Genomic DNA, 16,012 nt, shown 5'->3' on the forward strand with positions numbered 1-16,012 from the left:
TTGTAGACCAGGCTGGCCTCGAACTCAGAAATCCGCCTGCCTCTGCCTCCCGAGTGCTGGGATTAAAGGCGTGCGCCACCACGCCCGGCTTGTATCTATTTTTATTTTATATACATATATATATGTAAATGTATACACACACACACACAGATTATTTCTTTGTATAGCTTGGCTGTATATATATAAGTTTTTGAGCAGTGTCTCACTATCTAGCCCTGGCTGGTTTAGAACTTGATATTAGACCAGGTTGTTTTCTGTCTCACAGAGAACCACCTCCTTTGAGATTAAAGGTATCCAGCACCTTTGTTTGTTTGTCTGTCTGTTTGTTTATTTTAGAAAAAATTATATTATCATCATCATCATTTTGTTTTTAAATATTTATTTATTCTATGTATATGGGTACACTGTAGCTGAACAGATGGTTGTGAGCCATCATGTGGTTATTGGGTAATGAATTTTTAGGACCTCTGCTTGCTCTGGTCAACCCTGCCCTCTCTGGTTGGCCCCACTCACTTCGATCAACTCCACTTGCTCAGTCCTTGCTTGCTCTGGCCCAAAGATTTATTTATTATTATACATAAGTACACTGTAGCTGTCTTCAGATGCGCTGGAAGAGGGCATCAGATCTCATTATGGATGGTTGTGAGACACTTTGTGGATTTGAACTCAAGGCCTTTGGAAGAGCAGTCAGTGCTCTTACCCGCTAAGCCATCTCGCCAGCCTTATTATTTATTTATTTATTTATTTATTTATTTATTTATTGGTTTTTCGAGACAGGGTTTCTTTGTGTAGCCCTGTCGCCAGCCTTATTATTATTATTATTATTATTAACTACTACTACTTCTACTTCTACTACTGAGACTGATTTGTATCTCTGTGTAGACCAGGCTGGCGTGAGCGTGTGCCATCAGGCACAGCAATTCTTTTTCTTTCTTTTTTTTTTTTTTTTCTTATTTTAGTTTTTGGGTTTTTTTGTTTTGTTTTGTTTTCCGAGACAGGGTTTCTCTGTGTAGCCCTGGCTGTCCTGGAACTCACTCTATAGACCAGGCTGGCCTTGAACTCAGAAATCTGCCTGCGTCTGCCTCCCAAGCACTGGGATTAAAGGTGTGCGCCAACACGCCTGGCTAGCAATTCATTTTTTATGTTATGTTGTTTATATGTATATAGATGCTTGTCTATATGTGCACCATGTGTATTCAGTGCCAGCACTAGCAGAGGCCAGAGAGGAGTTGTAGACGTGTGGAGCCACCCAGTGTAGATGCTAGGAACCTAACTCGGGTCCTCAGGACGTTAGCAGATGCGTTCCTGCTGAGCCATCTCACCAGTCCTCTAGAGTATATAAGTTCTTACTACATACGTTTTGAGACCAAACTTATTCTAGTAAGCTTTATCTTATAGTGTAGGTTATGGAAATCCTGAAGATACATCTTATACACAGATTTGCTCTAAGAAGAGTTTGGTATATTTATTTTCAAAGTTAAAGGAGAGGTGTTTCCACATCAACATACTTAATAGACTAGCCAATCGGATCTCTTGTATTGTTTGACTTTAATTTATCAAAGGTACAGACTCAGTCACTTCGTGGAAGCAGACGTTTTAATATTTATTAAATTGTTCAATTTTTATTTTATGGGTACGAGTGTTTTGCCTCTGTACCACACGAGTGCCCAGTACACACAGAGTCCAGAGTCCTTTGGATCTGGAATTTCAGACTGTTGTAAGCCATCGTGTGGATACTGTGAACTGACCCTGTGACCTCTAAAGAGAGCATCTCTTAACTCCCGGGTCCCCTCTCCAATGCAGCATGTATACGCCGCCTTACCCTGCTGGGCTCTCTTCAGGGTTCTTGGCTCTGCCTGCTGTTTTTCCTTTGTTTTTTTTTTTTTTTTTTCTGGAACTTGTTGATTTTCTGGGGTAGGAACAGGAAGTGATTTCAAAGGAGGATTCTGATGCCCACATAACCATAATCAACTATTATAATCTCCTTTTTGCTATTGATGAATGATTAGCGTTTGACCAACACTGAATGAGAACATAATTTTTTTTTGTTTTCTTCGAGACAGGGTTTCTCTGTATAGCCCTGGCTGTCCTCAAACTCAGAAATCCGTCTGCCTCTGCCTCCCGAGTGCTGATATTAAAGGCGTACGACACCATGCCCGGCCTAATTTTTGTTTTTTATTAGCATATAACTACACATAGTAATGGTTTCCACTGTGACATTTTTATTCAAGTATATAATATATTTTGATCATACTTATTTCCCCCCATTACTGCACACTTCATCACAGTCTTTCTGTGTTTTTATTTTCCCCTACAATCAGCTTGCTTCTCCAGAAAAAGCTACATAAGTTTGAGTTGGCCTGTTTAGCCAATCTTTGCCCGGAGACTGCTGAAGAGTCCAAAGCTCTGATTCCAAGGTTAGTACCGGATGGGATAGATTTCTGTCTATTTTATATAGATTTCTATAAGTCAAATTGCTAGAACTAAAAGTTGTATGCATTTAACATTTGGGTTGATGACATGCCAGCATTGAATAGGAATGTAATTGAATGGTGTTTGAGATAGGATTTAGGTGTTGGTTTTGTGGTTTGTTGGTGGTAGTCTCAGCTAACCAAGGCTTTCCTTGAACTCTTGATTGTCTTGCTTTCACCTGTCAAGGGCTGGGATTACAGGTGTGAATGGTCATGCTGGTTTAAGAATAGTTTGAGTTGCTGGGCTGTGGTGGCGCACGCCTTTAATCCCAGCACTTGGGAGGCAGAGGCAGGCAGATTTCTGAGTTCGAGGCCAGCCTGGTCTACAGAGTGAGTTCCAAGACAGCCAGGGCTACACAGAGAAACCCTGTCTCGAAAAACCAAAGAATCCTTTGAGTTTTTCCCATTAATTGTTTGTGTACGTGTGTGTATACATGCATGCCTATGAATGTCTCACTAAACAGGTGAGGGTCGGTGGACAATTTCCATTTACTAGGTAGGTTCCCAGATCAAACTCAGGTGGTTAGATTTGGTGGCAAACAACCTTATCAGCTGAACCATCTTCAAGCCTGAGAATAATAGTCTTAATACCATAGCCCAGGAAGAAAATGGAACAGAAGAGGGTACTAGGCATATGTATCTCAGTAGTAGAAGTTTTGCCTCTTGTGTGTGAGGCTCTGAGTTTGATCTCCTAAGACCTCACAGAGAAGCATTAGAAACAGGCAGAATTCTCCTACAGTACAGGCAGTAGCAGATCATATAACTCTATCTAGTGAAAGCAATGTGACTACTCCCATCACCCACAAGGTCTTCTGCTATTCACTGCTGTGGTATTGGTAATAACAGATATTGGACACAATCATTAAGTCACTCAACAAGTGAATGACTACAGACTGAATCATTGCAGGGCCTGGCAGTGTGTGTTTTAATCCCAGCAGAGGCAGACAGATCCCTGAGAGTTCTAGGGTAGCCATGATTGCATAATGAGACCTTGTCTCCAAAAAAAAAAAAAAAAGAAAGAAAGAAAGAAAGCCAAGCTAAAACAACCAAACAAAAATTTAAATTTACAGCCGGGCGGTGGTGGCGTACGCCTTTAATCCTAGCACTCAGGAAGCAGAGGCAGGTGGATTTCTGAGTTCGAGGATAGCCAGGGCTACACAGAGAAACCCTGTCTCAAAACAAAACAAAACAAAACAAAAAATTAAATTTACATCATGTGTGACTGTTGAAGCTTTTAAAAATCTTTTTTCTATTTACAACTCTTTAGTGCTTATATAAAGGAATGTCAAAAACATTCAGTTTAAACTTAGAGGCAGTAGAGCTAAGCGAGCTGCTCGGAGATGCGCCTCCTTTGACAGACTTGGGGGAAACCGCCAGCTGCCGAGTCACTCACATTTCTTGGTTTTCCTACAGCCTGGAAGGGCGTTTTGAAGATGAGGAGCTGCAGCAGATTCTCGATGACATCCAGACAAAGCGCAGCTTCCAGTACTGATCCACAGACATCACTGTGCGCCTTGGGTCAGCTCCAGACAGCAGCAGTCTGAGCCCTGGGGAGGCCTCATGCAGGGATGTTGCTTCAGACGTCGCTGGAACTCCTTTCGTAGTTTTTGCGAGAGAGTGGCTCTCCAGTTCTCATAACAGTCCTCCTGCCTCAGCCTCAGCCTCCCAAGCGCTGGGATTACAGGTCTGAGCCAACACTTTCGGCTTGGCTTCTGGAGAGGAAAGAAAGGCTGGCTATTGATGCTGTAGGTGCTATCTTCACAGTGACTGTTGACCATCATTACCATCTGCTCTCCTTGCAGCCTTTCAAGGGCTGCTGTGGTCAAGCAGGCTGCCATCCTGAACTGGTGAGGTAGAATGATGTTACAACATTCATTGACTACTTCGTACCATGTTTTTTTGGACCCCATGTTACTATTTTTTTGTTCTTCACATTTCAGATTTTAATGTCAATTATTTTGTAGTTTTTGAAGCTAAAATGATATATAAAAAACTTGTATAGGGGAGGAGTGTTTTCACGTGGTTGGAGAGGGGAGAAATAAACCAGAACACTGTCATTATTTGATTTTTTTTTTTTAAAGAATTGTATTTATTTGTTTATGGGGAGAGGGTACATGATCCATGGCACATGGGTGGGGGGCAGGAGTCAGTTCTGTCCAAAGTCTTGTACATACTAGAAGAGTGCTGTTCCACTGAGCAACACTCTAGCCCGGAAGTTGCTTGTGTGTGTTTGTGTGTTGTGCATATGTATATGCAAGTGTGTGCGTCTGTGTAAGGAGACTAGCAGAGGACATTGTGTGTATACCCACATTTCTGTTCTTTGAAATGGGCTCTGTCTCACTGAACCTATATCTAGGCTGGATGACCAAAAGCCCCAACAATCCTGTCTTCACTTTCTCTTTTTGCTTGTACCTTGGGGTTCAAGGCGTGTAAAGTGGGAACACAGCAGTCTTTTCACTAACTGTAGTGCTAATGGACAGACTCAGGTCTTCATGCATAGCACGTACCCTTATTCACTGAGCCAGTCCCCAGCCACCCTGCAATGTTTAAAGAGTGAGAAACAGTTGACTGAAAGAACTTTGCCACCATTCTGCCTGCCCTGGACACAGGATGGAAGCTCACCATGGGGAGCACTTACCGTCTAGGGTCCTTAGCCTTGTGGTAGACATACTTCATCTTAAGGGAAAGGGGGCTGTCTTGGAGAATGTTATTTGAAGTGGCCTTGAAGAGTTCATATTGTCACCTTCAAATTAAGATAGGTCAGATTGGAAGACCTAAACACTAAAGACTCCTCATAAGGTAGACACCTAATCCAAACCTCTGGTCCAATACTGAGTGACAGGTATTCTGTTACAGAGGTGATATGGAAGGGGAGTGAGTGACTGTGCTCCTGTCTCAGTGCTAGAAATCAGGACCACTGTGTCTTATCTTAAATCCCAGCCTGTGGAGTTTGAAGTCAGTCTGCCAGGGCAGCCAAAACATACATACATACATACATACATACATACATACATACAAGGTTGAACTTCTACCTCTGACCCTCCCAAACATCCCTCTCCCCCATCCTCCACCTCCTTTCTGGAGGGAAAGTAAGGGGAAATAGTAGAGACAGCTCGTGAGTCGTGTGAGGGATTAACATTAAGGGATGCTAGCAGGCTGGATCTCAGGAAGTCCTGTCTCGGATCATGGGCTACTGTGATTCAAGATGGTGGTGCTTGTAGCCAGCTTGGAGGAAACAGATACATGGCAGGAGAAAATGAAATAGACAAGCTAGGTGTTTCCGATTAATGATGGGGAGGGAGGAAGAGTTGAAATTGCCTAGTCAGACTGCTCTCTGGAGGCTAGAGGAGGGGATAAGGAGGCAGAAGACCCTGCTTCCCAAAAATGAAGATGTGATGGGCCCTAGGCAGGAGTGGCTACAGAGGAGATTCTGGGTCAGCATGGAACTATGGAGAGAGGAGCTGGAAGACGCCGTGAGGGGACAACCAGGGAGCTGAGCTGCAGAGAGCTTGTCTGTGCTTAGAAGAATGAAACAGGGCTGGTGAGATGGCTCAGTGGGTAAGAGCACCCGACTGCTCTTCCAAAGGTCCAAAGTTCAAATCCCAGCAACCACATGGTGGCTCACAACCACCCGTAATGAGATCTGATGCCCTCTTCTGGTGCGTCTGAAGACAGACAGCTACAGTGTACTTACATATAACAAATAAATAAATCTTTAAAAAAAAAAAAAGAAGAAGAAGAAGAATGAAGCAAACACACAGAAGGTCACTTTCTGAAGTGTTGAGAAGAAATGGGTCCAGCGGCTACTGGGAAGGCCAGCAGGAGCAGGGAAGAATGCAAGGGAGGTGGAGAGGGTGCCTGCATGTAGACAATTGATAGATTGAGCCCTTGTTAAGCAAGTATCACAAGGTCCCTTTATGTATCCGAGACACTTACTGGGCTATCCAGCCAAAGAACATATTTAGCTGGAATTAAGGGCATGAGCCACAACACCTGCCTGCGGGGTTTGGTTTGGTTTGGTTTTGAGACAAGGCCTGTAATAGTAATCTGCTTGCTTCCTGAGTGTTGGAATTATAAGAGAACATACCCGGCCAATCATTTCATAATCTTTATGGTGCTGATGCAATAATACAATCTACCAGAAAGAGGTGTGATAGGAGACAGTATGAAATAATCTTTCCCTGCTTTTTAAAAGGCATGGTCTATGCTGGCCCTCTTTCTGATCTTCCTCCAACTTTAGACTGCTGAGATTATGCCACCATTCCTGGTTTTCCTTCGATACTGAAGATTGAACCCAGTGCCTCTTGTGTGCTAGATAAATGTTCTGCCGGCTGAACTACAGCCCCAGCCATGAAATAGCCATTTGTAAAGCTGTAATCTCAGTACTTGGGATGTAGGCACAAAATCAGGAGCTCAGCCATCCTCGGCTACATAGCAAATTAAAGGCAAGCCTGGGCTATGTGAGATCCTGTCTCAAAGAAAAAAGTGACCCCTGTGGGCGGGTAGCCTAGAAAACTATAGTGCTATAGTGCTGAACCTGTATGCGATGTCTAATAGAGGTAGCACTTGGAAAGCAGAGGCAGGTGGATTTCTGAGAGTTCCAGGTGAGCCAGGGCTACAAAGTGAGACCCTGCCTTAAAAAGTATCCTCCTCTAAAAATAGAACAAAGTGGGGTGTACTGGCTAGTTTTGTGTCAACTTGGAGTTATCACAGAGAAAGGAGCTTCAGTTGGGGAAATGCCTCCATGAGATCCAGCTACAAGGCATTTTCTTAATTAGTGATCAAGTGGGGAGGTCCCCTTGTGGGTGGTGCCATCTCTGGGCTGGTAGTCTTGGTTCTATAAGAGAGCAGGCTGAGCAAGCCAGGGGAAGCAAGCCAGTAAGTAACATCCCTCCATGGCCTCTGCATCAGCTCCTGCTTCCTGACCTGAGTTCCAGTCCTGACATCCTTTGGTGATGAACAGCAATGTGGAAAGTGTAAGCTGAATAAACCCTTTCCTCCCCACCTTGCTTCTTTGATCATGATGTCTGTGCAGGAGTAGAAACCTTGACTAAGACAGGGGTTAATGATTAGGATCTGAAATATGAGTGCTATGAAGATCCTGTGTCAGGCTTGGTTCCAGAGTGGGCTGGGCCCTTCCCTGTCAATCATTAATCATGAAAAGACCTCTACAGATTTGCCTGCAAGCCAATCTGATGGAGGCATTTTTTCCAGTGTTCCTTCTTCCTAGATGACTAATTTGTGTGACGTTGACAAATTACCCCTTGTCTAGTAGACATAAACTAATAACCTGAGTTGGAGAGATGGCTCAAGAATTAATGCCAGCTGCTGCTTCCAGAGGATCTGGGTTTTTGATTCCCAGCACCCCCCTCGTGGCTAAACCATTTTAAACTCCGGTTTCAGGGGTCTCAGATCCCTTCTGGTGTCTGGGGGCACTGCGTGCAAGTGGCACACAGACTTATGCAGGTAGAATACCCACATATAAAACAAAAATTCTTAAAGCCTTTAAAATTCTAGATTTTGGGATCCAGTGGTAAACTTGCAGAAATCTGAGTTTGAGGCCAGGCTGTTCTACATAGTGAGTTCCAGGGCAGCCAGGAATACATAGACCCTGTCTCAAAAACAAAACCAATACCTTAAAAATCTAATAGCTGTTCATTTGTTATCCCAAGTGTCATGATCCTATCACAATATAAATACAGTTCACTGCTGGGCATGGTGATGCATGCCTATAATCCCAGCTCTTGGGAGGCAGAGGCAGGCAGATCTCTGTGAGTTCAAGGCCTGCCTGGACAAGGAAGTTCCAGGGCAGTTAGGGCTCCAATGGGGCTTTGTCTGAAACAAACCATCCCCTTCCAAACCAAATAATAAAAAACAATAAGCCAAACCAAAGAAAAGTCGCTCGGTTGGGGCTGTAGAGAAGACTCACTAAAAGCGCTCTTTGTTCATAGAGAGATGAGCGGGTTAGAGAAATGGTTCGGTGGATGGCTAAGAGCAGAGCGCTTGCTTGCTGTTCTTGTAAGTGCAGGGCCTGTATTAAATTCTCAGCACCTACACGGCAGTTCAGAGTACCTATAACTTAAGGTCCAGGGGATCTGGTGCTCTCTTCTGCTGCTCCTCAGACACCAGGCATGCCAGTGGTGTACATAAATTCATGCAGGTAAAACAGTTATACACATAAAAACTTATTTTGTGCTGGAGAGATGGCTCAGCGGTTAAGAGCGCCGAATGCCCTACTGAAGGTCCCGAGTTCAATTCCCGGCAGCCAAACGGTGGCTCTCAGCTGTTTGGTGTGCTCATCTGGTGTGTGTCTGAAGATGGCTACAGTGCACTCAAATATGTAAAATAAAAACTTATTTCAAGAGGTAGGAACGGCACAGTTAAAATCCTCTTCCTGGGACTCACGCCCAGTCTGGATTGCAAAGGCCTGGTGAAGCTCCAACTCTACCTATACCTCAAGGTTACACTTCTACTAATTGCATCTCAGCCTCTTCAGGGACTGACCCTGCCACATGCACCAAGCCTCAACTTCTTTCCCTGAGCTCTTCAATACTCGTGGCTCCACTGTAACTGGTGAGGCTGCACCCTCACCAGTGGACTCCTGCCTTCTGCAAGACTTTAGCCTTGCTATATGACACGAAGTCTTTCGTGCTCTTCGCTAGCCCTTCAAGCCTTCAAAACAGTAGCACGTGGGAGGTGCTTACATATTACTGAGTTCAGCTGCTAGTTTCGGGGGTGCCATGACATACGTGTGTGTATACATATACAAATATCTTTTTAAAATATAACAATAAAGGGCTGGGGAGATGGCTCAGTAGCTAAGAATGCATACTGTTCTTGTATGAGTTCAGTTCCAAGGACCCATGTTGGGTGGCCTGTAACCTCCTGTAACTCCAGTTCCCGGGATTTGACACTTGAGGCTTCCAAAGATACTTGCATTCATGTGTATGGGCATTCATACAGACACTCACATGTATAGTGAAAATCATAATCTTTTAAGAATTTAAAAAATTAGGGCCCAGCATAGTGATATAATCCTTTAATTCTAGCACTTGGGAGGCAGAGGCAGGCAGATCTTTTTTGAGTTTGAAGCCAGCCTTGTCTACAAAGAGTTCCAGGACAGCTAGGGCTACACAGAGAAACCCTATCTCAAAACACCGAACAACCAATCAAACAAAAACGTTTAAAAATTAAATAAATATTCTAAGGTATTTTGTCGTGGGGACAGAAAGGTGACTACAGTAGTGAACTAACTCTCAGTAAGATTTAACTTCTTTAAACACCTTGGGGCATGCAGGGGTGCAGCAACAGCTGAGATCAGGCAGACAGCAAGAGCCTGTGCACACGTTTGCCTGGGTCACTTTTGCCTGGGTATGTCCGTCCACAGGCAAAAGCCTGTTGGCTTCTGATTACTCCTTTTCACACATCTGTCAACTGAGGATCGTAGGCAGTCCTTGGAATCCAGATCCAGGACCCGAGGGAGCACCTAGCCTTGTAGCTAAGGATAGACCCCCAACTGCCTATGTAGCTAAAGACTGCCTCAAACTTGATTCTTCCTGCCTCTCTGCACCCCAAGTGCTGGTATTGGCATGTCCCACCATGCCTGGTTCATGTGGTGTGGGAGAAGGTGAAGTCATGAGTGCATGTGTGTTGTTGGCAAACACAGCTATGTCCGGGACTCCGATGTCTCAGACCCATGGTGTCTTAGTGAGGGTTTCTATTGCTGTGGTAAAATGCCATAGCCAAAAGCAGCTTGAGGAGGAAAGTTCTCAGATACTTTCAGATTACAGTCCCTCACACCCTGCGGGAAGTCTGAAAAAGAATGAAAGACAGCAAGACTGATGCAGAAGCCATGGAGGAGTGGCTCTTCGCTCTCCATAGCTTGCTCAGAGCGTTTTCTTTTAGCTGGCCACAATGAGCTGGGCTCTCCCACATCAATCATCAATTAAGGAAGTGTACCACCAGCTTGCTTATAGACCAATCTGGAGGGAGCATTTTCTCAGCCGAGGTTCTGTCTTCCCAAATAATTCTAGCTCGGCAGGTCATCTATCCAGCACAAGACTGAAAAGGACAAGTAGGGGAGGATAGTTAGGAAGCAATTCCATCATTTAAATAAAAACGACTGACTAGTGCAAACTCTGGAGAGCTTTGCGGTGCTTGTGTGTGTGTGTGTGGAGGCTAGAGGTAAAGGGTGTCTTCCTCAATCATTTTCTTATATATATTTTTCACACACAAAACCATTTAAGGCTGGGTATAATTCCAGCATTTGGGAGGCAGAGGCAGAGAGGCAGAGGCAGGTGGCTCTCTGAGTTTGAGGCCCACGTTGTTTGTTTGTTTGTTTGTTTCTTTCTTTTTTTTTTTTTTTTCCTTTTTTCTTTTGATTTTTCGAGACAGGGTTTCTCTGTGTAGCCCTGGCTGTCCTGGAACTCACGCTGTAGACCAGGCTGGCCTTAACTCAGATCCGCCTGCTTCTGCCTCCCAAGTGCTGGGATTAAAAGCGTGCACCACCACGCCCGGCGAGGGCCTGTCTTGTTTCTTATTGAATCCTAGGCCAATCAGGGCTACAAGGGAGACTCAGGTCTTCTGCAAGAGCCTTGCTCACAATTTAATTCTTGCATTGAAGGATGCCTTTGAACTTCTGTCCCTGCTGTCGTCACTTCATAGGCTTTCAAACCCAGTTTATGCAGTGCTAGAGAAGAAAAAATTCTGGGTTTCCTACATGCAAACGCTTGACCAACCGGTACATTTGTTGGGAGACTTTGTATTTCTTTCTCACCATGTAGGACTGGGAATCAGACTAAGATAATCAGGCCATACTGCTGGCTCCTTTATCACAGGCTTATGCTCTGGTTTTTCGACCTTGAACTCATGGTAATCCTCCTGTCTCAGCCTCTTTTTTTTTTTTTTTTTTTTTCCAAAACGGGGTTTCTCTGTGTAGCCCTGGCTGTCCTGGAACCCACTGTGTAGACCAGGCTGGCCTCAAACGCAGAAATTTCCCTGCCTCTGTCTCCCAAGTGCTGGGATTAAAGGTACGCGCCACCACTGCTGGGCTGTGTCTCAGCCTCTTAAATGCTATGATTACAAGCATGAGCCACCACAGCTGGCTTTAACAAGTATCTTATTTAGTTTTGTGAAATGGGATGTTCTGAGAATATGCAGGATGCCTCATGTGGTAAGGAATGAAAGACGAAAGGTTCCAGCACTATGATAACTCCATCAGCCGCCAAGATGAACTCAAATCTTTGGGCGCCGTATCCAAGCCCCACCCCTCACCTGCGCGCATGCTCTATTCGAGCCCTACCGTAGACCTGCGGCACAGGCGCGCGGGGCGTAGCGCCGTGAGGCCGTGATGACGCACAGGCGTACGCTCGGTGGCTCCTCGGGTAAGATGGCGGCTGCATCTTTGAAGGAGAGGAATTGAAGAGTGAGGAGAAGGGAAGGAGGGCCAGACCGGAGAGACGTTCCCTGCGGCGCCAAAGGACGCCGCGCTCGCGGTTAGGAGCTCCTCCCGGCCCCCCACGGTAAGTCCGCCGTGGGACCGGTGAGGGCCGCGGCCGGTCGCGCTCCGCCATTTTCGGGCCCGGCCGTTGCGTGCTTCGGGGGTCCGGAGGGGACAGGTCGCGGGAGAGAAGAGGACGGACGTCCGCCAGGCCGGCCGCGGCCGGCGGGGGCCCTAGCGGAGGAACTCTGCGGAGGAGGCCGTGAGGCAACCTAACCTAGGCCCAGCTGGGACAGCGAGGCCGGCCGCAGAGACGCGAAGTTCGGAGGAAGGAGGCGCGTTGGGTGCAGAGGGGAGTGGGACCAAGTGCGGCTTTGGGTTCGGCCCAGAAAGGGGCTGGGGAAGTTCCCGGCGAGCCCGAGAGACAGCTGCAGAGTCAGCCGGGGTGCTTTCGAGAATCGAGGTCCATGCAGGGGGCGGGAGGCAGGCAGAGCCTTGCCCTTCTGCAGGAGTTTTATTCCTATCTGGCTGCATGCAAATGTCCCATTAAGCACTGATTCTCAATTTCCCGCTGGAAATTAAATCCTGGTCTCAGAATATGAGAAAAACAAAGGCTTCCTGGCATCTAGATATTTATGATACTAGAAAGTGTGTCTCCCTTTCTCCACCCCACCCCCATTTCCCTCCGTTCCCCACCCCTCCCCCAATTTCTTTGAGACTGGCCTAGTTATATTGCCTGTGTTCACCTAGAATTTCCACCCTTTCACCTGCCAGTCCAAGCGAGAGATGATAAGAGCGGGCTTCCTCCCTGGGCTAGCGGTCTCTTTTTTTTGTTTGGTTTGTTTTGATTTTTTTTCCCCTATTGATACAGGGTTTCAGTGTGTAGCCTAAGTTTCGAACTCAGCGGCTTATTAATCATCCTGGCTTTATTATCCCAACCGTGGGAATGGTTATGAGCCTGAGCCCCACTAGACTTGGCTGTAACCCAGGCCAACACTAACTTCCTACGTAGCTGACCTGGCCTTACTCTTTGATCCTCTTCTGCTTCTCAAGTGATGGGATTTCAGGCCTGGGGCACCCACCCACCACACGTGGCCTACAGAGAATTCCTGTGCTTTATTTTTTCTTTCTTAAGTGAAAGAGTAGTTAGTGTGTGAGTGTGTGTGTGGTGGTGTTGGTGGGGGGACGGAGAGAGAGAGAAAGAGAGCGAGCGCCCGCGAGCGAGCGCTTAAGCTCTCTTGTAGGTCTGAGGAAGTTTCCTGGAGAATGCCTTTCCACCAGAGGAGTCTTGAATTTAGGTTGCAGTAGGTGGTTTAACTGCCGAGCCATCTAATGGGGTACATTCTCCTGTCTGTCTGTCTGTTTTAAAACAGAAAGTAAGTGTTGATACTTGGTTGTAACCCTGTGGCTCTTCTGGAGTAAATAAGTGAGAGGCTGGATTGCCTCCTTGGGTTGAGACTCAAAGTCAGAAAAGTCTTAGCGTGTGTAAGGACTGTTAGGAACGCTTTAGTTTCTATACAAGAGGCACTAGCGTTTCTGGAGCGTTGGAAGACGGGAACCAAGCCACAGGTTACATACATCTCTTGGGAGCAAAACTTTCACGTACACTCTTGACATAATGCAGGCAGCTTTTTGCCCATGAATGTTTAACCCAAACAAAGCACTTAGTGACTGTTAAAAGAAAACACTTTAATTGTTTCCCTGGTGGCACTTTTTTCTTTCCTAATCTTAATTGCATTTGGGACCCACCTTCTGTTACTGTTAGGTACATGTGCATTTTTAATTCATTTCCTTACCTGGTAAAAGGCAGTATACTGTACAGATTTGGGTTTGAGCCAAAACTTGAAGTTTTGTATTTAGTTTATTTACTGTAGAGACATGGGTAGCATTTTTGATACCCTTTTCCCAGGCCTGGGAAGAAGTTGGTTTATGTCACGTTGCATTAGAAAAAGTAGATTTGGCTGTGGCGGTGGTACATGTGCCTCTAATTCCAGCACCTGGGGAGGCAGAGAGAGGTGCATTTTCCAGTTGAAAGCCAGCCTGGTCTACAGCTTGAGTTCCAGGACAGCCAGGGCTACACAGAGAAATCCTCCGGAAAACCAAAACCAAACCAAATCCCCCACCTCAAAAAAAGAAAAAAAAAGAAAGAAAGAAAGAAAAAGTAAATTGCTATTTATGAAGCTGAAAGCTTAGTTCTCATTCCTTTCTTTGGTTGGTAAAAATATGAAATGACTAATTTTGTCATCACAGTATTTTTTTAAGATTATATTTATTTATTTAATGTATGTGAGTACACTGAATCTGTCTTCAGACACTGCCATCATGGTTTTATCGTGACCTAAACCTTTAATAATATTTTTACTGCCCTCTTAAGTCCTATATATTCAGAGCTTGCTTTGCTAAGTAACAAAAAGTCCATTTTTCTTCTCTCATTACTTTTTTTGTTTTTAGTTTTGGTAGATATTATTTGATTATGGCTAAGCTCAAACTTTTGTACTTTGGTAACGTTTCATAACTCCATCAAAGATACTATTGAAAGGTTTAATTATAAATTTATAGGAATGCACTTATGTAATACTTTTGAGGTTATATATCATAAATTTGGTATTTCACTTGTATTTTTAGATCTTAAGTAAAGTAGTATTGAAGGTAAGTGGTCAGTATGAAAACATTCTGTGTTATGGGTGTGTGTAGAGGTCAGAGGACAAATGAGAGGAGTTGGTTTTCTCCTTCCACCATGTGGCTTCTGAAGTTGTCAGCTGCCTCTACCCACTGAGCCCTGACACACCTGTCCCTGGCCAGTTACAGTACTTACGAGTTTTATCTTTGTTCTTAAATGTGGCTTAGTTTTAAGGTTTCAGCTTGCACATGTTCTTTGGTGACATACCTTTCTCATTACAAAACATTTATAGATACAGAAGCTTGTCAGCATATTGGAGAATATGGCATATATTACTGTTACTCCTTCTGGACTGTAAACATTTCAGTAATTCTCAGGTGGAGTAACAATTTGAGTATTTATAGATTCCAAGCCTGAGGGAGATGTATTGGAAAGAAAATCATGTGGGTCTGTAGTGGGTTTGAAAGCTAACTTTGTAGTGAGGATGTGGTGAGTGTTGAAACTGGGGGTCTTACCTATTGTAAATGTGTGCTCTGTCATTGAACTGAACCTCCAGCTCTGAAGCATTGTTTAGAATGGACCAGTTAATTTAACACTAGGAGTTTCAGTCTCCTTACATATAAGCATGCTAATTGTCACGGCTTCAAGAGTAACATGCCTGTAATCCCCAGCACTCCAGGAGATAGAGAGAGCAGATAGGCAGTGTGAGAGCAGCCTGCTCTACAGAGTGAGTTCCAGGCCAGTCAGAGCTATGTAGTATGAAGCCCTGTCTCAAAAAGACAAAAAAACAAAAAAGCAAAAATGATTTCACCATTTCCACCCCAGTAAGAAATATGAAAATGTATTGAATGTGTATACTGCATGTACTCAATGCAGAGCCAGTGAATACAGGCTGCCTCGCAGAGATCTTGTCTTTGTGTTCTTCCACTTCATTCATTTGTTAATGGACCTCTAGATTGGTTCCATTCCTGCCTATTGTGAATAGCACAGAGAGTGCAAGTATCTCTGGTGTATACATTTAAGTTTATACATATGTACCTAGCAGTGGGGTAGCTGGGTCATCACAAGTTCTTTTCAGTTTTTGAGGAATTCTGTAGTGACTGTACATGTTTACATTTCTTAACACACACACACACACACACACACACACCCCACCCCCAGACAGAGTTTCTCTGTGTAGCCCTGGCTGTCCTGGAACTCACTTTGTAGACCTCATTTCTGACCTGGAACTCAGAAATTTGCCTGCCTCTGCCTTCCAATGTGCCACCACTGCCTGACATGTTTACATTTCTACCTGCGGATTTGAATTAGGTTTCTTCTCAAATCACATCCTTTCCAGCATTTTTTGTTGTTAGTCAGGGTCTCATTTTGTCACTCTGGTTTGTTTGGAACTCACTGACATCTGCCGATCTCTATCTATGACTCCAGTGCTGGGATTAAAGGCCTGCTCCACACTCTTGGCTGGCATTTTTTTTTTTTTTT

At 44.8% G+C, this 16,012-nt stretch overlaps 2 protein-coding genes across 6 annotated transcripts in view; both read left to right on the forward strand.

The window, feature by feature from the left end:
- The window catches only part of Polr2d (RNA polymerase II subunit D), an 8,966-nt gene extending 4,440 nt beyond the window's left edge, over nucleotides 1-4,526 (forward strand). The window contains exons 3-4 of the mRNA XM_021150645.2: nucleotides 2,322-2,417; nucleotides 3,885-4,526. Of these exons, the coding sequence (XP_021006304.1) occupies nucleotides 2,322-2,417; nucleotides 3,885-3,963 (175 nt within the window). The 3' untranslated portion in view covers nucleotides 3,964-4,526. The remainder of the gene's footprint in view (nucleotides 1-2,321; nucleotides 2,418-3,884) is intronic.
- Nucleotides 4,527-11,794: 7,268 nt separating this feature from the next.
- Wdr33 (WD repeat domain 33) overlaps nucleotides 11,795-16,012 on the forward strand; it is a 111,388-nt gene continuing 107,170 nt past the window's right edge. For 4 of the 5 annotated variants that reach the window (XM_029472113.1, XM_029472114.1, XM_029472111.1 and 1 more), the window contains exon 1: nucleotides 11,813-11,992. The gene's annotated coding sequence lies outside the window, so the exon portion shown is untranslated. Of the gene's footprint in view, nucleotides 11,993-16,012 lie in introns of all 5 variants that reach the window. The other variant, XM_021150218.1, reaches the window with a different exon arrangement.

This window comes from Mus caroli, chromosome 18 (genome assembly GCF_900094665.2).
Source record: "Mus caroli chromosome 18, CAROLI_EIJ_v1.1, whole genome shotgun sequence".
NCBI lineage: Eukaryota > Metazoa > Chordata > Mammalia > Rodentia > Muridae > Mus > Mus caroli.